This window comes from Halyomorpha halys, unplaced genomic scaffold (genome assembly GCF_000696795.3).
Source record: "Halyomorpha halys isolate HHAL.00 unplaced genomic scaffold, Hhal_1.1 Scaffold464.1, whole genome shotgun sequence".
In the NCBI taxonomy this organism is placed as follows: domain Eukaryota; kingdom Metazoa; phylum Arthropoda; class Insecta; order Hemiptera; family Pentatomidae; genus Halyomorpha; species Halyomorpha halys.
The window spans coordinates 406,406-422,313 of record NW_027108519.1 but is presented as its reverse complement, the minus strand read 5'-3'; the positions used below and the strand labels follow the sequence as shown (position 1 = coordinate 422,313).

At 31.5% G+C, this 15,908-nt stretch overlaps 1 protein-coding gene across 1 annotated transcript in view; it reads left to right on the top strand.

Moving 5' to 3' along the window:
* The window catches only part of LOC106683095 (chitinase-like protein EN03), a gene marked incomplete at its 5' end in the record, with an annotated part of 11,383 nt that extends 1,109 nt beyond the window's left edge, over nt 1-10,274 (top strand). The window contains 6 exon segments of the mRNA XM_067046848.1: nt 1,610-1,774; nt 1,857-2,045; nt 3,159-3,290; nt 5,620-5,685; nt 7,285-7,531; nt 9,931-10,274. Coding sequence (XP_066902949.1) covers nt 1,610-1,774; nt 1,857-2,045; nt 3,159-3,290; nt 5,620-5,685; nt 7,285-7,531; nt 9,931-10,003 — 872 coding nt within the window.
* Nucleotides 10,275-15,908: the final 5,634 nt, after the last annotated feature.

Here is a 15,908-nt window from a genome sequence, read left to right as displayed (position 1 = left end):
GTATATCTATTTCTGGCCAAATCTGCAATGAGTGGGGTGTAGAGGTCTTTAGGAATGAATTTATTTGTGACGTAAAAAGGAGCATAAAGGATTTCCCGAAGGATTTTGGATTTTAAGGATTCGATACAGGAGGAATTTTATGGTTTGCTATAGCCCAAAAGCGGAATTCTGTATGTCCGAATAGGTCTGATTATCACAGTGTATAAGAGTTTTTGTAGTTAATTGAAAGTTTAGAGCGTTTGTCAAGTAGGCGTTGTAGTAATCGGGATCTATTTGGGGTTTCTTTTCAGTCTAGTATGGGGGGAATTCAGTAAGGCTCTGGTCAAGATGGAGTTTTAAGTAGCGAGTCTGTGTCAACAAGTTTTAGTAGGACATTAAAAAAAAATAGAGAAGGGCGGGAGAGGTAGGGGTTTACGACGCAAAGTAAAGGTGAGCTGATAGGATTTATTTAGATTTGCATAGAATAATTATAATTATTAGTTATATTCATTATTTTATATTTATTATTTATTATTATTAGAATAATTATTTATTTAAATTTGAATAGAATAATGCTGAACTCGTTCATCTACACATCATACACTCACGACATACTTTGCAATTCTAACATTTTTACAGCGACATATGGAGATGACACAGAAAATCTTTACAAATCCGTCATAGGCCTCATAAAATCTACAACCGTATCTAATATTATTACACGGCAAATCACATCAGCGGCGTGCATCGTGTTCTCCAGTTTTCCTCAACAATATATCGATCCCACAGACAGACACTATGCACTACCAGGGACTTATATTTAAAAAAAGAATGACGTATGTATCAAGAAAAATTCTTAATTTTTTTTTTCGAAAAATTTAAAAGTAAAACAGATAGAAATTGAATACTTACACTTACTTACTGAAACCGATTTGGTGCTATGCATCACAAATATTTGAGACAGAAAAAAGACTCACATTAACAAACTCCAAATTTTTCAGGCAATAACATTCAGAATAATTACTAAAGCTTCTTGGTACGTCAGCAACATAATTTTACAAAAAACAACGTTCATATACCAACTTTTAATAAAACTTACTTTATGATTATGGTCAAGATATTTTGTAAATCAAGTTTTGCGAAATGAGGTTAAAGTTAAGTTATCAGCTGTTATGTTTGGTTGGATTCATCTGGGCGTAATTCCTGTAAGGTTCCTTCATACAGACTAGCGAACTGCTCACGAACTGATTCAAAGAGCTAGTCAGTCCCCTTTAAAGATTGATCAATCAGCGACTCAGGAAACAGGAGCGGCACCTCCCACAGAACTGAATCCTCCAAGACCACTCTAATCACTAGAGAGTTGGTTTGGCGGTGAGAGCAAATATTATTAAGTCTAACCTGAGGTTTAAAGCTACTTGTGACCATAGAACATAAAATTCGTTAGTACTATTGCTCGACTTAGAAACTTATTACCTGTAATAACCATAGACATTACTTTTAAATGTGCCAATCTGCATCCTCTAAACACACTTTGTAATTGTAAGGAATGTAATTTTACATACACTTTTAATATTTTTCATAGCCTTGCTAAATATCTAACTCATTAGCTCTTTATATTGATATCTTGAAGGATCCATATGGCAAAAGATCACGAGTGCCTTCGGATCTGGAGTCGACAAGAAAGCCAGCTTACACAGGGACTTCTTCATCGCCCTCTGCCGGGAACTGAAAGCCGAACTGAGACCTGACAACAGAATACTATCACTCGCTGTTCTTCCCCACATCAACGCCACAGGTGAGGGCAGTTCTGAAGATATAACATTACATTTCAGATGGCTTTCTCATTCTGTGTTCTAACTATGATAGTATGATTTCAGCTTACTTCGACGTGAGATCGCTCATACCTTACGTCGACATGGTCAACTTGTGGACTGTCGACTTTAAGACACCAGATAGAACACCTGACTTGGCAGACTACGTCCACCCTCTCACCTATGCTAAACCACGTCTGGAACACCAAAACGCAGAAGCAATCGTAAGGCATTGGTTGAACAATGGAGCAGAACGTAAGTCAACATAATCTTAGTAGAGTGGAATAATATTATCATAAAACCTGAAATACTAGTTGAGCAATATTTGTGTATGCCCTTTTACCAAATAATAGCAACGGGAATCTTTGGACGTCGTTTGACTAAAGTAAACAACTTCTGTTTTTTAAAGTTGAAGTTGTTTACTTTAGTCCAACCTCCCATTTTGGGAATCGGGCAACCTCCTTTAACTTGAAAAAAAAAAAATGTTCTTCTAAATGATGAAAATATTGATCAAACATTATCGTTTAATCTATAGGAACAGGTTTGGATTACTACTGTAGAAGTAAGTTTGGAATTGAGTGCAGAGTAGATCGAAACCTCTACCTCAATCTGGAAGGCCTGTAGAGTCCATTAAAAACAGCAAAAATCCGCAAAAAAAATGGCGAGGGTAGGAAAAAACAGTTGATTCTTGAAACCTGAAAGTCTTTTGAGGTAATGAAACATATCTGGAATGGATTCTAACCTTCTTCCCCTTCGATATCGTGCCACATCGCAGTACATGCGAAGTTACCACTTTCTTGTTCTTGGACAAACGATCTTCTACTACAATTTACGTCTCGTTCCCAGAAAGCCTCTTGTACACAATCCCAGGAGATGGCAACCGTGGCCTTCCTCTACTTCTTCTTCCCTCTAAAACGGTCTTCTAGATTTTTGGCGATTCTTGCGTGCTCCATCTTAAATTGAGCTGCTTTAGGATGACGGCTTCGAAGCTAGCCTGTATGGCGACGGTCCGTTTCCTATCTTGTCGGATTTATCCTTCCACTTATATATGATAATAATAATTCAAAAATAATAAGAATAAGCTTTAAATTATATTTTCGAATACACTGCTGTACTCAACAAAGTGTAACAGTTCATCATTTCAGTATATTAAGGATGACGCATATTGGGATGATCTGTAATCTATTATAAAATCACAAATGATAATAATTTTGTAATTTGAAAAACCAAAAAAAAATATTAATAATTACCTAAAGTTGTTGTAAGTTATACTAAGGATACTAAAATCATCTTCGATTATGGCACACAACTATACAATATGGGCTAATAATTAAATATTATAATTAAATAAGTGTTTTATATTTTTAGCACATAAGCTGAATATAGGAGTGGCTACTTGGGGTAGATCTTGGGTACTGACAAGAGATTCTGGTCTGTCCGGTAGCCCACCCCTGAAGGCCGATGGAGCTGGTGAGAAGGGACCTCATACAAAGACGAAAGGTAAGTAATTTTTTTTTTTTTATCAAACAAACAGTACCTAAAATATTTTTAAAAATTATAAATAAATGGAATGTAATTTTTTAAATCAACATAAAACGTGAAATAAAAAACGCAGAAAATATGCAAAATTGTGTAGTAAAAACTCAAAATGTGTTAAAAACAAAACAAAATCCTGCATTTAACATCGACTTTATTGTTAAATTTATATTAATGTATGAAAATCATACCTAATCTCGTTTGTAACAAATTAATCAAAAAATAGTCTATATTCATGCAAATATACATAAAAACTAAATTACTGTCATTAAAAACCTAAAATTTTATCAATAATTGAGCTACCTCATAGCTAGTTATATTAAATGATTTCATATTCTTATTATGAATGCTGGGATTCAATTTTTCAACTTTTTAAAACTACCTCTTTAGAGAAATTACGAAGTCCTCATTAGAGTAATTATGAAATTATGTTGAAATTTATGAAATATTCTTCCAAGTAAAATTCTTCTTTATATTTACCCTAAAACTTCACATAGCATGTTCTTTGGATTAGTTTGCCAATTGTGTATTTACAAACAAATATACCATAAACCAATAAAAATAATAAATAAATCTAGAAAAACTTGATAAAATTTGATTATAAAAGCATAGTTATAGTCATATTGATCAAACCGATTGATTTTGTTTAAAATAATATATATGTATAGATAAAAAAATATAATTTTTCTTATTTATTTATTGCTATTTATGACTATACATTCATAAAAATACATCCAGTAAATTTAATTTTGGTATAAAATGAAGTGATGCAGGCGTGTAGAGAAACTACACTCTAAATATAATATTAAAAAAAGGAATAGAAAAGCCTAGTAATATTGATATTAAATACATCCATATAATATATACTAATAGTAATAATAAAGATAAATGAAAGAATGAAGGGCTAGAGGCGGGCAGAGACTCCACGTTAAAAACAATAATACAACGTTATTTAAATTGTTTACTTTTTATTTTATTTATTATTTATTATTAATTCAACTCTTCTTATATTAATTAATGCATTGATTTACCTCAAATTTATCAATTTAAAAAAAATAAATTTAATAAGAAAATTCAATAAACATACACTTATACGGCATTAAATTGTATGGAAAAAAAAAATCAAAATGTAGCCGAAAAAGAGCGAAACGTGCATTTGTGTGCAGAAAATATTCAAACGTACGGGATTCTGGAAATGCCACAAAACGTGCATTTTTTTGCTAAATATAATTAGTCTTGTTTGAATGTCTTTTTCATGAACTGAATTTCTGTCGAGGTTTGGTAGGATTCAAAGCTATGGAACATAAGATGCAATTACACAAGAATCTGGGCTCTAATCATAAGCAATTAGAAAATATTTGTATTTGTTTTTGAAACTTTTTTAATCATTTAAAAAAAAAAAGGTTTTCGAAAATAATTCGAATAATGGTTTCAGTGACCATACATAACTTTGAAACATGAGGAAACAATCAGAACTACCATTGTAATTTCATGTATATTTTTTTAATTTAGAAAAAAAAAATTAACATTTTTATAAAGGTAACTATGTATTTGGCATTTTTTTCTTGATCAATTTTTAATACCAAAGATTACTATAAATCGGCTATTCAACTTTAAAATTTAACTCAATTGTGTTTTAAAAAGTCCATTTTCTTGTTATAATCAGGAGAATAGGAGGCCTATCTGCTTTGGTGCCTTCGTTAAGATTAAAGTATTGATTCTTTGCTATCAATAGTTAGATTAGGGCTGAAAAAACATCTTTATCCATACAAATCGTTAGTTAAATTTTCCGGGTATAGATATTTTAAAAGCCTTTCAAATGACCCAATACTAAGAAATTATTTTAAAAAATTATATAAAAGCGTTTTAAACTAAAATATTCCCCTTACGCCATTCCGGCAGATTCTAATTATTATTTCCAAGAACAGATAACCAAAAACTGTAACTGATAATTTTTTATTGATAATCCTAATATCATCAGTGTCTAATAATATTTTTGAATAGTCATATTCAATCTTAATTAATAGGTATCCGTAATACTGCAACAGCTCAAGATATTCTTTGGCAAGTCACTGTAATATATCTTTTCGATTGTAGCTGTGTTAATAATATGGTATAATATGTAATATTATAACCAAGGTAACCATGAAGTCTCCCTTTCAAGATCGGTATTCATTTTTATTCAGTGTATTAATTCATTTTTACATTAAAAATAAAATATAAGTAATGTAAAATTTTTTTTTCTTTATTTCACTGTTTGTATTTATTTCATTTGTTTAATTTTTTTACTCAGGACTCCTTGCCTATTACGAAATCTGTACAAGGCTTGTCAGCCCAACGAATCCTAAAGCTCCTGAAGGTAACAATTTATATTTATTAACAATTTAGTTTAAGAAATGTTAAATTTACCCATACCAAATAAATATGAATATGAGTGATTTTAAAAAAAAGAAAGAATTTGAGATTCTAAATTTTGTAAATTCTGATATTCCTTAGATGGATAATTCTTTTGGTTTAGCATTACCTGAATATCCCTAGATAGAAAAAGGATAGTGTTTTAGGAGGATTTGGTTTAAAATATATATATTATAACATCGTTTCCAAATTCAAGAATCGTATTATGGCATATGAAATGATTCTTGCTCGTGCTTCTTTCTCTGTTCTGTTCATACTCATTTCAATGTGAATAGTAAAGATCCTTGAATATATTTACTGTTCTAAAGAGTAAGGAGTGAAAATTGCATCCATTTAATTTATTTTTATTATTATCCACTTATTAATGGTTAATTTTTCTTTTAATGTTTACCAGAAACAGCTAATAAAAAATTAATTTCTTTTAAGGAAAACATGAAAACAAAGTTTGATACAAATTTTGTTATAAAAAAAAAAAATTAAAAACAGTAAACATTATTTTCTAGAATATTTAATGTATACAACAAAAAAGTGAGTGAGGATTAATTGTAATTGAAAAAACCAATATCAATAACAAATTGTGAGCACACTTTGTGTACTCATATTTTTTCTTAATCCCCCTGCGCATTTCTGGAATACGGCACGCAGCAGCAAATCTCAACTGTCAACCATCAAATATAGCGTACCGGATTCCACGCCTACGAAAGGCATACACCTCGCCTTCTGGCACTATTATACTCCTTCCTCCTGAAAGTTTGGAAACTGCCTGGTGATAGTAACATCCATGAGTTTTGTCATTTTAAAACAAGACCCAATTCGTTTTTATCACTACTAAAAATATTTAATTTTTAAGATGTAATATGCGAATATTATTTTCTCGCCAAGAAAAGCACCTTTTTCTTAATAATTAAGAATTAATACTTAAAATTATTAAATAATTAATAATTAAAATAAAAAATCAAATACAAAAATGTGTATAAAAAATAGTTTCACCCATATACTAATATCGGTAACTATAAAAATTATTACTTCATTATTCATATTTGTTTGTAACATAAGTTTAGAGTAAGTTGAAGGAAGAAAATTCAAAGGCATAGAAAAGTGACTCTAAATAAAGTTAATGTACAAGTAACTACCTCCTCCCATGTAAAACCCAATGTGTTGCATAAAGAATATATTGTTTTTTCTCCAAAGATTTAACAAAGGGATATTGGGTTTATTATGTGGTCCATAACCTATGAATTTCATACTTAATGTAAACTTATACTTTGTTCCTTTATCTAGTTTTTGTCAGCGTTAAAGCTCTAATAATTAGACCAAAACGGTGGAGTTCTGACAATTTGAAAGACGTTTTAGAGGAACTTTTCTCTGTGACCGTACTCTTATAAAATCCACTATTAAAGGTCCTTTTTGTGCCGAAAGACTATATAACAAATTAATTGGAAGGTGTCATTATATATAACACTTAGATTAATATCCATTAGATGTCATATTATAACTATGTTTTAATTTCATATTCTATACAAAACATTATTCTACCCAATAGGAAGCCTGAGAAAAGTGAGCCAATCAGAACGCTCGCTGGGCACCTACTGCTACAGCCTGCCGGACCGTAAAGTCAGCGAAGGCCTTTGGGTGGGCTTCGAGGAGCCCGAGACCGCAGCTGCCAAAGCCGCTCTGGCGAAGACCCACCGCCTGGGGGGGATCGCAGTCCTCGACCTGGCTCTGGATGACCCCAGAGGTGTCTGCGACGGCAACAAGTTCCCCATCACCAAGGCGGCCAAGCTCAACTTGTAAGTGTATTCTTAATTTTCTTAAACATACCGCACTATGAATGTTTAAAAAAGGTATACCTCAAAGGAGTCAAAATATTGTCAAGTTGGACCCCTGTAATCCCAGCAGTCTACTCAAATATTAGATATTAATATTATAAATTTGCGCAGGCATCGACATTAGCTCCTGCGAAGCCACGGGCAAAGCTTCGGTCCCTCTTCTTCCTATCTCCGTATAATAAACGAAACCAATCTACTCGGTTAGGTTCACTCCCTTTTTCCGCTCTATTAAGGTACAATTAACTGATATGAGGTCGTTCACTTTACTTTGGTTGATCTGTTACTGTAATAGGTAACTATGACAGAACTTCCATGTTAATTTTAATTCTATGGGGAAGGTCCATGCCGGTTGCACCTGCACCTGTGATCATATTTCTTGGTGGACCCGAAATGAAAAATCAACCTTCCTAATTGATTAGAATCGGTAAGTATTCTGTAAGGTAACATTCCTCTACCCTAGTACGTTAGAAATGGTCAGGTAGGGGGTAAAAAAAGAAAAAAAAAAGATAAATCCAAATTTCAAAACTTTCCCAGATTTTCAGAGATTTATCCCCTTCTGGAGCTAAATCTAAATTTAGAGAAATAAGTTGAAACTCTCTGGTTTTATTAAGTTCTTGGACAAATTTATTTCTTGAGCTCCGCAGTAGATTTTTTTGGGATCCATAGTGGATTTGTTTTTGGGGCATGTGGCTGATACAATTTTAAGTTTTTGGACAAATATATAAGAACAATGTTTTTCCGCCTATCGTAATTACATTTCGTAAGGTTGATATATTGCGACTTTCACTGCCAAGGCGTATGACAGTTAAGCGTGCCAGTTAATACAACTGTTAGTCCATTGTCATTACTTGTACTATTAACGATCACGCCAGATCCAGCCCGACAATAAAACCATCTTGATAGTTAATGTTGTCATGATTGTAACTAAGAAGTAGTTACACCATGTGGTGGCTAACACTTGCTAACACGCTGCAATAACTGTGTATGACAATTCACTGTCAAGGCGTATACATGTGATTGTTAAAGTAGCATTTACCTCACTGACTTTACTTGTACTATTAACGATTTTGCCTAACTCAGTGCGACATTGCTGTAGCAATTAAATAGATACACAGGCGCTTAGTGGACATATTTTTTTTTTTTTTTTTTGGAGAAATCGGTAAGACTACTTATAAGTTAAGTATCCGTAACAGAGCAATTGAGATCTCCAGTTATTTATCACTACCCTTTCCAAATAAACAATCATTTGAATCTCATATATATGTGTAAAATAAACCATTTCTCACAGAAATGTTACTCTTACAATACTCAATTTTTTGCATATTTACCGAAACCACCTACAACCTAGTGAGTATCACGTATAAAAAGTTAGCGACTGATAAGTGTTAAATTTCACAACAGGAATAGCTCGCCTGGTTATTTATCCATATAACGGTATTCCCGGAACCTTACGTAAGAATATTTCAAGAAAAGTTCTGAAAAAACAAATTGATAGTAATATACTATCTCATGGTATATATTATTGCTTCTAAGAAAGAGTCTTCTTGAGAAAAGATAAAACATAGATGGCTCATGCATTCTGTCCAAAAACTGAAAGTTAGAATTTACAGAACTATTATCCTTTCCACTGTTCTTTATAGATGCGAAACGTGGCCTCTTTAACTAAGGGAACAGTGCCTTAAGGTTCTTTAAAATGTTACATAAAATATTCGGACCGAAAAAAGATGAATTACCTGAAGAATTTAGAAGGCTACACAATGCCGAACTAAGAGATCTGCACCCGGTAAATATAATTCAGGTTATAGCTAGGCGTAAATGTCCGAGAAGTAGACCGAAACGTATATGGGAGGATTGTGATAAAACCGATTTAGCAGATTGGGGTTTGGAGGGGCACCACTGGAGAGATGTAGAGAACTATTGGTGGTATCGGAAACGAACCTTTGGATTCCCTTTCCATTTATTATTATTATTGTCTACCTACCTATCTATCTATAATATTTTGACTCCGCTCCATTAGCTGGGACCCGTTTCACAATAAATCAGAAACTAATATTATCGGTCTTTTAGTTTGAACATAGTATAATGCTGATTTGTAATTTCTTGCCTTTATAACTCCTACAATATTACTAGTAGTCGTTTTTATTATGCAAAAAAACTATTAGTGATTCTACTTTGTAATTATGAACTTAAAATTATCTTTCACCATGAAACATGACCATGATGGAGCAATAAGTTGGTATAGTTTCTCTTTCCAGCTGGAATATGAAAAAAATACCATTTAACCCTATTTACACTTACTTTGGTTTACCTAAAATGCAATATATGCCAACAATTTTATTTTTTTTTAAACTTTGTTACAGTGACTTCGCAATCTCACCAGCTTTCCCAGCCAAAGTAGATTACTTCGGTAAGAAGGGGCCCATAAAGGGTTGATTAAACTCCGTTTTTCAAATCCAAGTTCAAGTTACTAAATCTCTTATGGCTCTTCAGTTGAGAGAACAGTGTAAAAGGGATCAAGTGTAAAATAAAATATTCATATCAACACCCACTTCTTAAATATTGTTGAACAGTCTTTTAAAAAAGAACCATTGACTCAAAATACACTGTTTTTGTACAGACAAAGTGTGATTTTATAATAATATTGAATTGTATAACATTTTATATTGAATGTTAAATGTTAATAAAGGATAGATCTTGAAAAACAGTTGAATTTCATTAAATTAGTGATACTTCATAGTTGTAAAATATTTTCCATAATATGAATTGTACAATTTTATGTGAAATATTAGTGAAATAAATAACTATCAACTACAATAAGAAATATGAATACCACATATAATAGTGCTTGAGCCCAGGAGTAGAAAAGAAGGTAGTTATTTTACCCCAATTTTTGATTACTTTAATGAAAACTAGCTGTTTCAAACGTTAAAAAAAAATTAAAAACACTAGACAATTTAAGAGAACATCATTTAAAGTAAAGTAAATTTGCTAAAGTATGAGCTCTAATTCATACATTCAATAGTACTTGAAATATGACTTTTTAAAAAGCATAGCATAAAAAAAATGTACTGGAAGATTAGTAGTAAGTGAATTTATTTTGAGAAATCTATGTCTCAGAAACCATTCAACGTACAGATGTCTATTAGCACTCAAATTAAAGCTAGATTAATGAACTATAAAGTAGATAGTCGTTTATCTTCGTAAGTGTAGTAGTTTTTATATTTTCTAAAATAAATTGATTTATAGTTGAAAAAATTGTCATATGCGAATATCATAAAACTACTACCCCTATAAAGATACATACCAAGGGACTAATTTATAGAAAGTTTTGTGTACTGGCAGACATTTCTATGTTGAATGATTACTAAGAAATATTTTTTCAAAATCAAACTTAATGTCCGAACAACTATAAATCAATTTATTTTAGCAAATATCATGAAAACACTACTTATACAAAAATAAACATCGGGAACTACTTAATAGTGCATTAAACTAGCTTTTTTTTTTTAACGTTTTGAAGCAGCCGCCATTTTTTATTCCCCCTACCGATACTTGGCAGACTCATAAATTTTGACTAGTAATAATACATAGTTTTCATTAAAGCAATCAAAAATTAGGGTGGAATAACTGTCTTTTCTTCTTTCCGACTCTTGTACTACGAGTATAATAGGAATCCATATATATCCGTCATTATAAACTTTTTTTAGAATATTTATTTACAATTATGTTGCAATACAATGACCAAACAGGTTATGGAAGAATTATTCTAGTCTTTACTGTAAGTAACAGGAAGATTTGAATGACTGTGGTTTCTAACAATAACCCTATTGAAATAAAAACAAGGTTCACAGAGCAAGTGATTCACAATGACGCTATTATTTAGTGTATAAGGCGAATCGTAATAGATCATGTTACATCTCAAAGTGATATTATAATGAAAATAAAATATGGAACGTACAATGATGTATTTGTATAATTGACCGTAGATTTAATGGGAGATATTTGGGGGGGGGATGCGGAGGGGATACTATTACTATATTATAAATTATCTTGTCTTAGAATTGTTTATAATTCTTCTTATTTTCTTATTATACTTTTTTATTGTTCATTACATTATGGTTTTTATCTCGTTTGTTTTCAGCCCTGGTGAAGGCCTGAAATTTAGTGAGAAAATCGACATAAATAAAATAAGTTTAATTTATTTTTATTCACCAAACTATCATCACCTCACAGAATTAGAAACTTTTGAAACCTTTTCTTTACCTTAATAACGGACAATGGAAACATCAAATTAAAAAAAAATAAATGCATATAGACAAAAAATATATATACACCCCCTCCCCAAAAAAATATATATATAAACACACCCCAAGACCTTTTTCACATCTTCACCTCACAAAAGTTGGAACTTTTAAAACCTTTTCTTTTACTTTCATAATGGATAATAGAAATATAAAATTAAAAAATATATATTTATGTATACAATATAAGGTTAATATTTAAAATTTAAGTTTATTGCTCTCAGTTTCTGAAACAAAATGAGACCATATTGGGAAGAAGGAGTCGGATTGGGCGCTAAAATGTCAACAAAGAAAATAAAAAGACGATTCTGCACAGTTAAATAAAAATAAACATAAAATATACAAAAAAATTCTAAATTTAGAGTAGTTTACAACTTAGCATCAAAACAAATTTTTCTTCCACCTTCTCAGGGCCTGTATCAATTCTTTAATGTCTAAAACATTGATCAATTTTGAGAAGAAATATTTAAATAATTGAACAAGCCGAATTAAATCACTTGCTAGTTTGCCCATTAAAATTTGAAGCATAATTAATTTAGATCCTTGCTTTTATAAAATCATATTTTTTTTTTATAATTTATTTAGTGGTAAAAATGTATAAAATAAATAAATGTTATGGCATGATACAGACTTCTGGAGAAGCTACATGATTGAACTCCAATAAGTTATAAATTTTAATTTTGAATCCCATTTACCGACAAAGTTACATATAAGTATTCAATATTCAAAGTTATATATAAATATTCATGGTAAGCTGCTAGCATATATGGCCATTTCACTATTATAGGTTATTTTATTTCTTAGGAGAATTTTCATTTTTAGATTAAAAGATAATTAAAAATATATTCCATCAATTTCATGCTATATATTTTCTCCTTTACGAGAAGTGTTAGGAACAATAATGACCATAAATTTTCTCCGTCTTTGTCATCTATTTGGGAGGGTAACCTTATCAAAATGGCCACGCCCATGGAGCTTAGGTATATTGAAGTTAGTAAGAATGTCTGCCATTGTAATCTGAATTGAAACAGAAGGCATCCAGTTATTGGCCCGTTCTCTTCCCCAACTCCTCTGCTAGACTCCTGGCCCATCATAACGCCGGCTTTTTTGGCTTCACTTTTCCTGACTTACCCTCTCCCATATACTACTTCCTCTAAATTCTACTCACACAAGCTCCCTGGTTTTTCTTAACTCCGAACAGAAAAAACTGGTTGCTTGGTTACTATACTGATACTTAAACAATTCATTTTTTTTAACGTTTGCTTTGCCAACGATAATTAATCAATTAGCTAAAAAGCATTATTAGAGCAACTGAATGAATTTTGATTTGGAGACTGAATACCCAGTTATGAAAGGAAATGATTAGAAAAATAAATTGGTAATAAAATCAATTTGAAATTGCACTTATACCTTATTTTTATAAAATGAAGTATTTACATAAAACATTGTGGATGCTCCTTGGTTTGTAAGAAACAGCCAATTGCATCGGGAATTACAAATAGATGCAATAGAGGATTACATCAAAAAAAGATTCATGGAGCTCCACTCCCAGTTACCTACAGTTAAAGGAGCAGTGACCTACAACTTGGGAAACCCAACCACAAACCGAAGACTAAAGTATAATTATCAGTTCTGTTATTGTCATTCTAAAATTTTATTGCATCTTAATTTCTTGTTTTTCTCTCTCCCTCTTCATCTTTTTCTTAAATTCACTTTTTTCATTCAGATGTCAATTATTTATTTTGTTAAACCTATAAATGTCATTGTTTTTGTTATTAACTTTACTTTTATCTTTTATTAAGAATTATTATTTTATCTTATTTTTTTGTTTTATTTATAACGCTGTATTTAGTTAGGGGTGTCTTTTGTTTGAGGCTATACCCCCATAATCAGTGTTTTTGTACAAAAATATGTACCTCTTACATTAACCATGTAAGCCCACCAGGTATTAAGAATAAATACATAAAACATCTCAAGATTCTGAAAACCATTCCCTTTTAGAACTTCCTAATTTTACTAAATGTATAAATTAATAATGAAGTGGAAATAACATAGCTTAGAGCTGAACGATATATTTACAAAATTGGGTATCCCTAAAGGAAAACAAAAACATTTTTAGCTCATCTTACGTAAATGGTCAAACAATTTTTACCTCAATGCTAAGTTATAGATTCAGGAATACGTTATGGACTCTACTCAGAACACTAAATCAAACCACAAAAGGAATATTACATCATCCAGTAAGTTTTCAAGGTTTCTTTAAGAAAAGATAATCAATAGAATGGTGAGAGCGAGTGGAAGAGATTTTAGATTTGGCTAGGAGGAAACTGGAAGCCTTATCGTACAAGGTACCTTTAAATAGGTTTTATGATGATCCTACGTTAGAGAATCAATCATCTCAGAATCGTTGAAACTATTAATGATTAGATCGTATCTGCATAATGGAATATTAAGAGAGAAACGAATTCTACACTTCAAATAACAAATAAAAAATTGATACAATAAAATAAAAGTCATTTATCGTATCAACTTTTTATTTTTTTTTATAAATAAATGTAGTTCTTGTCCAAATTTTTCCAAGATATTTTAAACTATAACAAACAAAAAGTTAACCAATTCGTAGCAGATAAACACTTACTTCTATTTATTTGATTATTCTTTAATACAAGGTAACACATTTCGCTGACATCTAACGAAAAATTATACTACAGTTGTATCTGGTTTAAACCTAGTTTTTTAGTAACGAATTATCTTTTATAACAATCTTCAAGTATTATTTGAATTTTGGTCTTCCTAGGAAAATTCTCACTTTTTTGGGAAATCATTGAACTAACACTGAAGCGACCCATTGTGTGCCCGAAGGGCATTATGTCCTTGGTGTCTGCACTGTCTACCGATGGTATAAGGTGCTCGAAGAGCAGCCAATGTTCACGTCCCAACTTACAAAAAAATAATATCTTAAATAAATAAAAAATTCTGAAACTTTTTAGATTAGCTCTGAACTAACACAAATATCCACCAAAACATGAATTCAGCATATCTTTAAATTTTTTTTGGAATCCTTACAACGAAGTTAAGCCACGAACACCGAGGCTGCAAAGGAGAAAGAATTTGAAATGTCTGTAACAAATATACATTACTACACTGGTAATATACCCTACTTATTACTATACTGGTAATATACCCTACTACACTGGTGATGATATACCCTTACTTGACGGAAATATTTTAACAAAAAAAAAGTAAAGGAAATGTTCACTTTAAAAAATCTGACATGAACGGATGGAATCAAAAATGAAAATAGTTCGCCTCTACAAAACTATGATAACCTAAAATTCTTAAGTTAATGCTACCGTGACACAAGAGTTCCTTTATGTTTTCCGAGGTACAGAAAATAAAGCTTTCGATTTTATGATCACACGCTCGCGAATCGATTTATTTCAGCTTTGTATTTCATACTTATTATAGGAACCCTCAATATGTTTTCCGACGTACAGGAAAAATAGTGCTATCGATTTTAAGATCTCATGCTCGTGTATCGATTTATTTTAACTTCGTATTTCTTACTTATTATACGAGGAGCAGAGGTCCGCGTTCTTTTCAGTGGTGCAGAAAACGAAAAAGATGTCGATTTTATACCTCCCATATTTTTTTTAGTTTAACAATTCGAATTTCTTCGATAAGAAATTAATACATGATGTTGTCGAAGATTAGTTCTTTCAAAGGATCAAAGGAATTTTAAAACTCAGGTATAAATTGAATGGAAAATCTGAAGCTAAGTGTTGAATGCCATGATAAAACCATCTCTGATATTCGGCTGCGAGACCTGCGCTCTAACAGGCACCCTACAAAGGAGAATTGAGAGATCTGGACTGAAAGCTCTCCGTGCCGATACGGGAGCGATCTGGAATCAGAGGCTTAACACATGGAGGAGAAGAACTAACAGTGAACTTAATGAGGTTAAGATGGGCGGGACATGTGGCTGGAAGCAATTTATTGGGACGCCTCTACACAAAAACGAATGCCATTATAGTTGG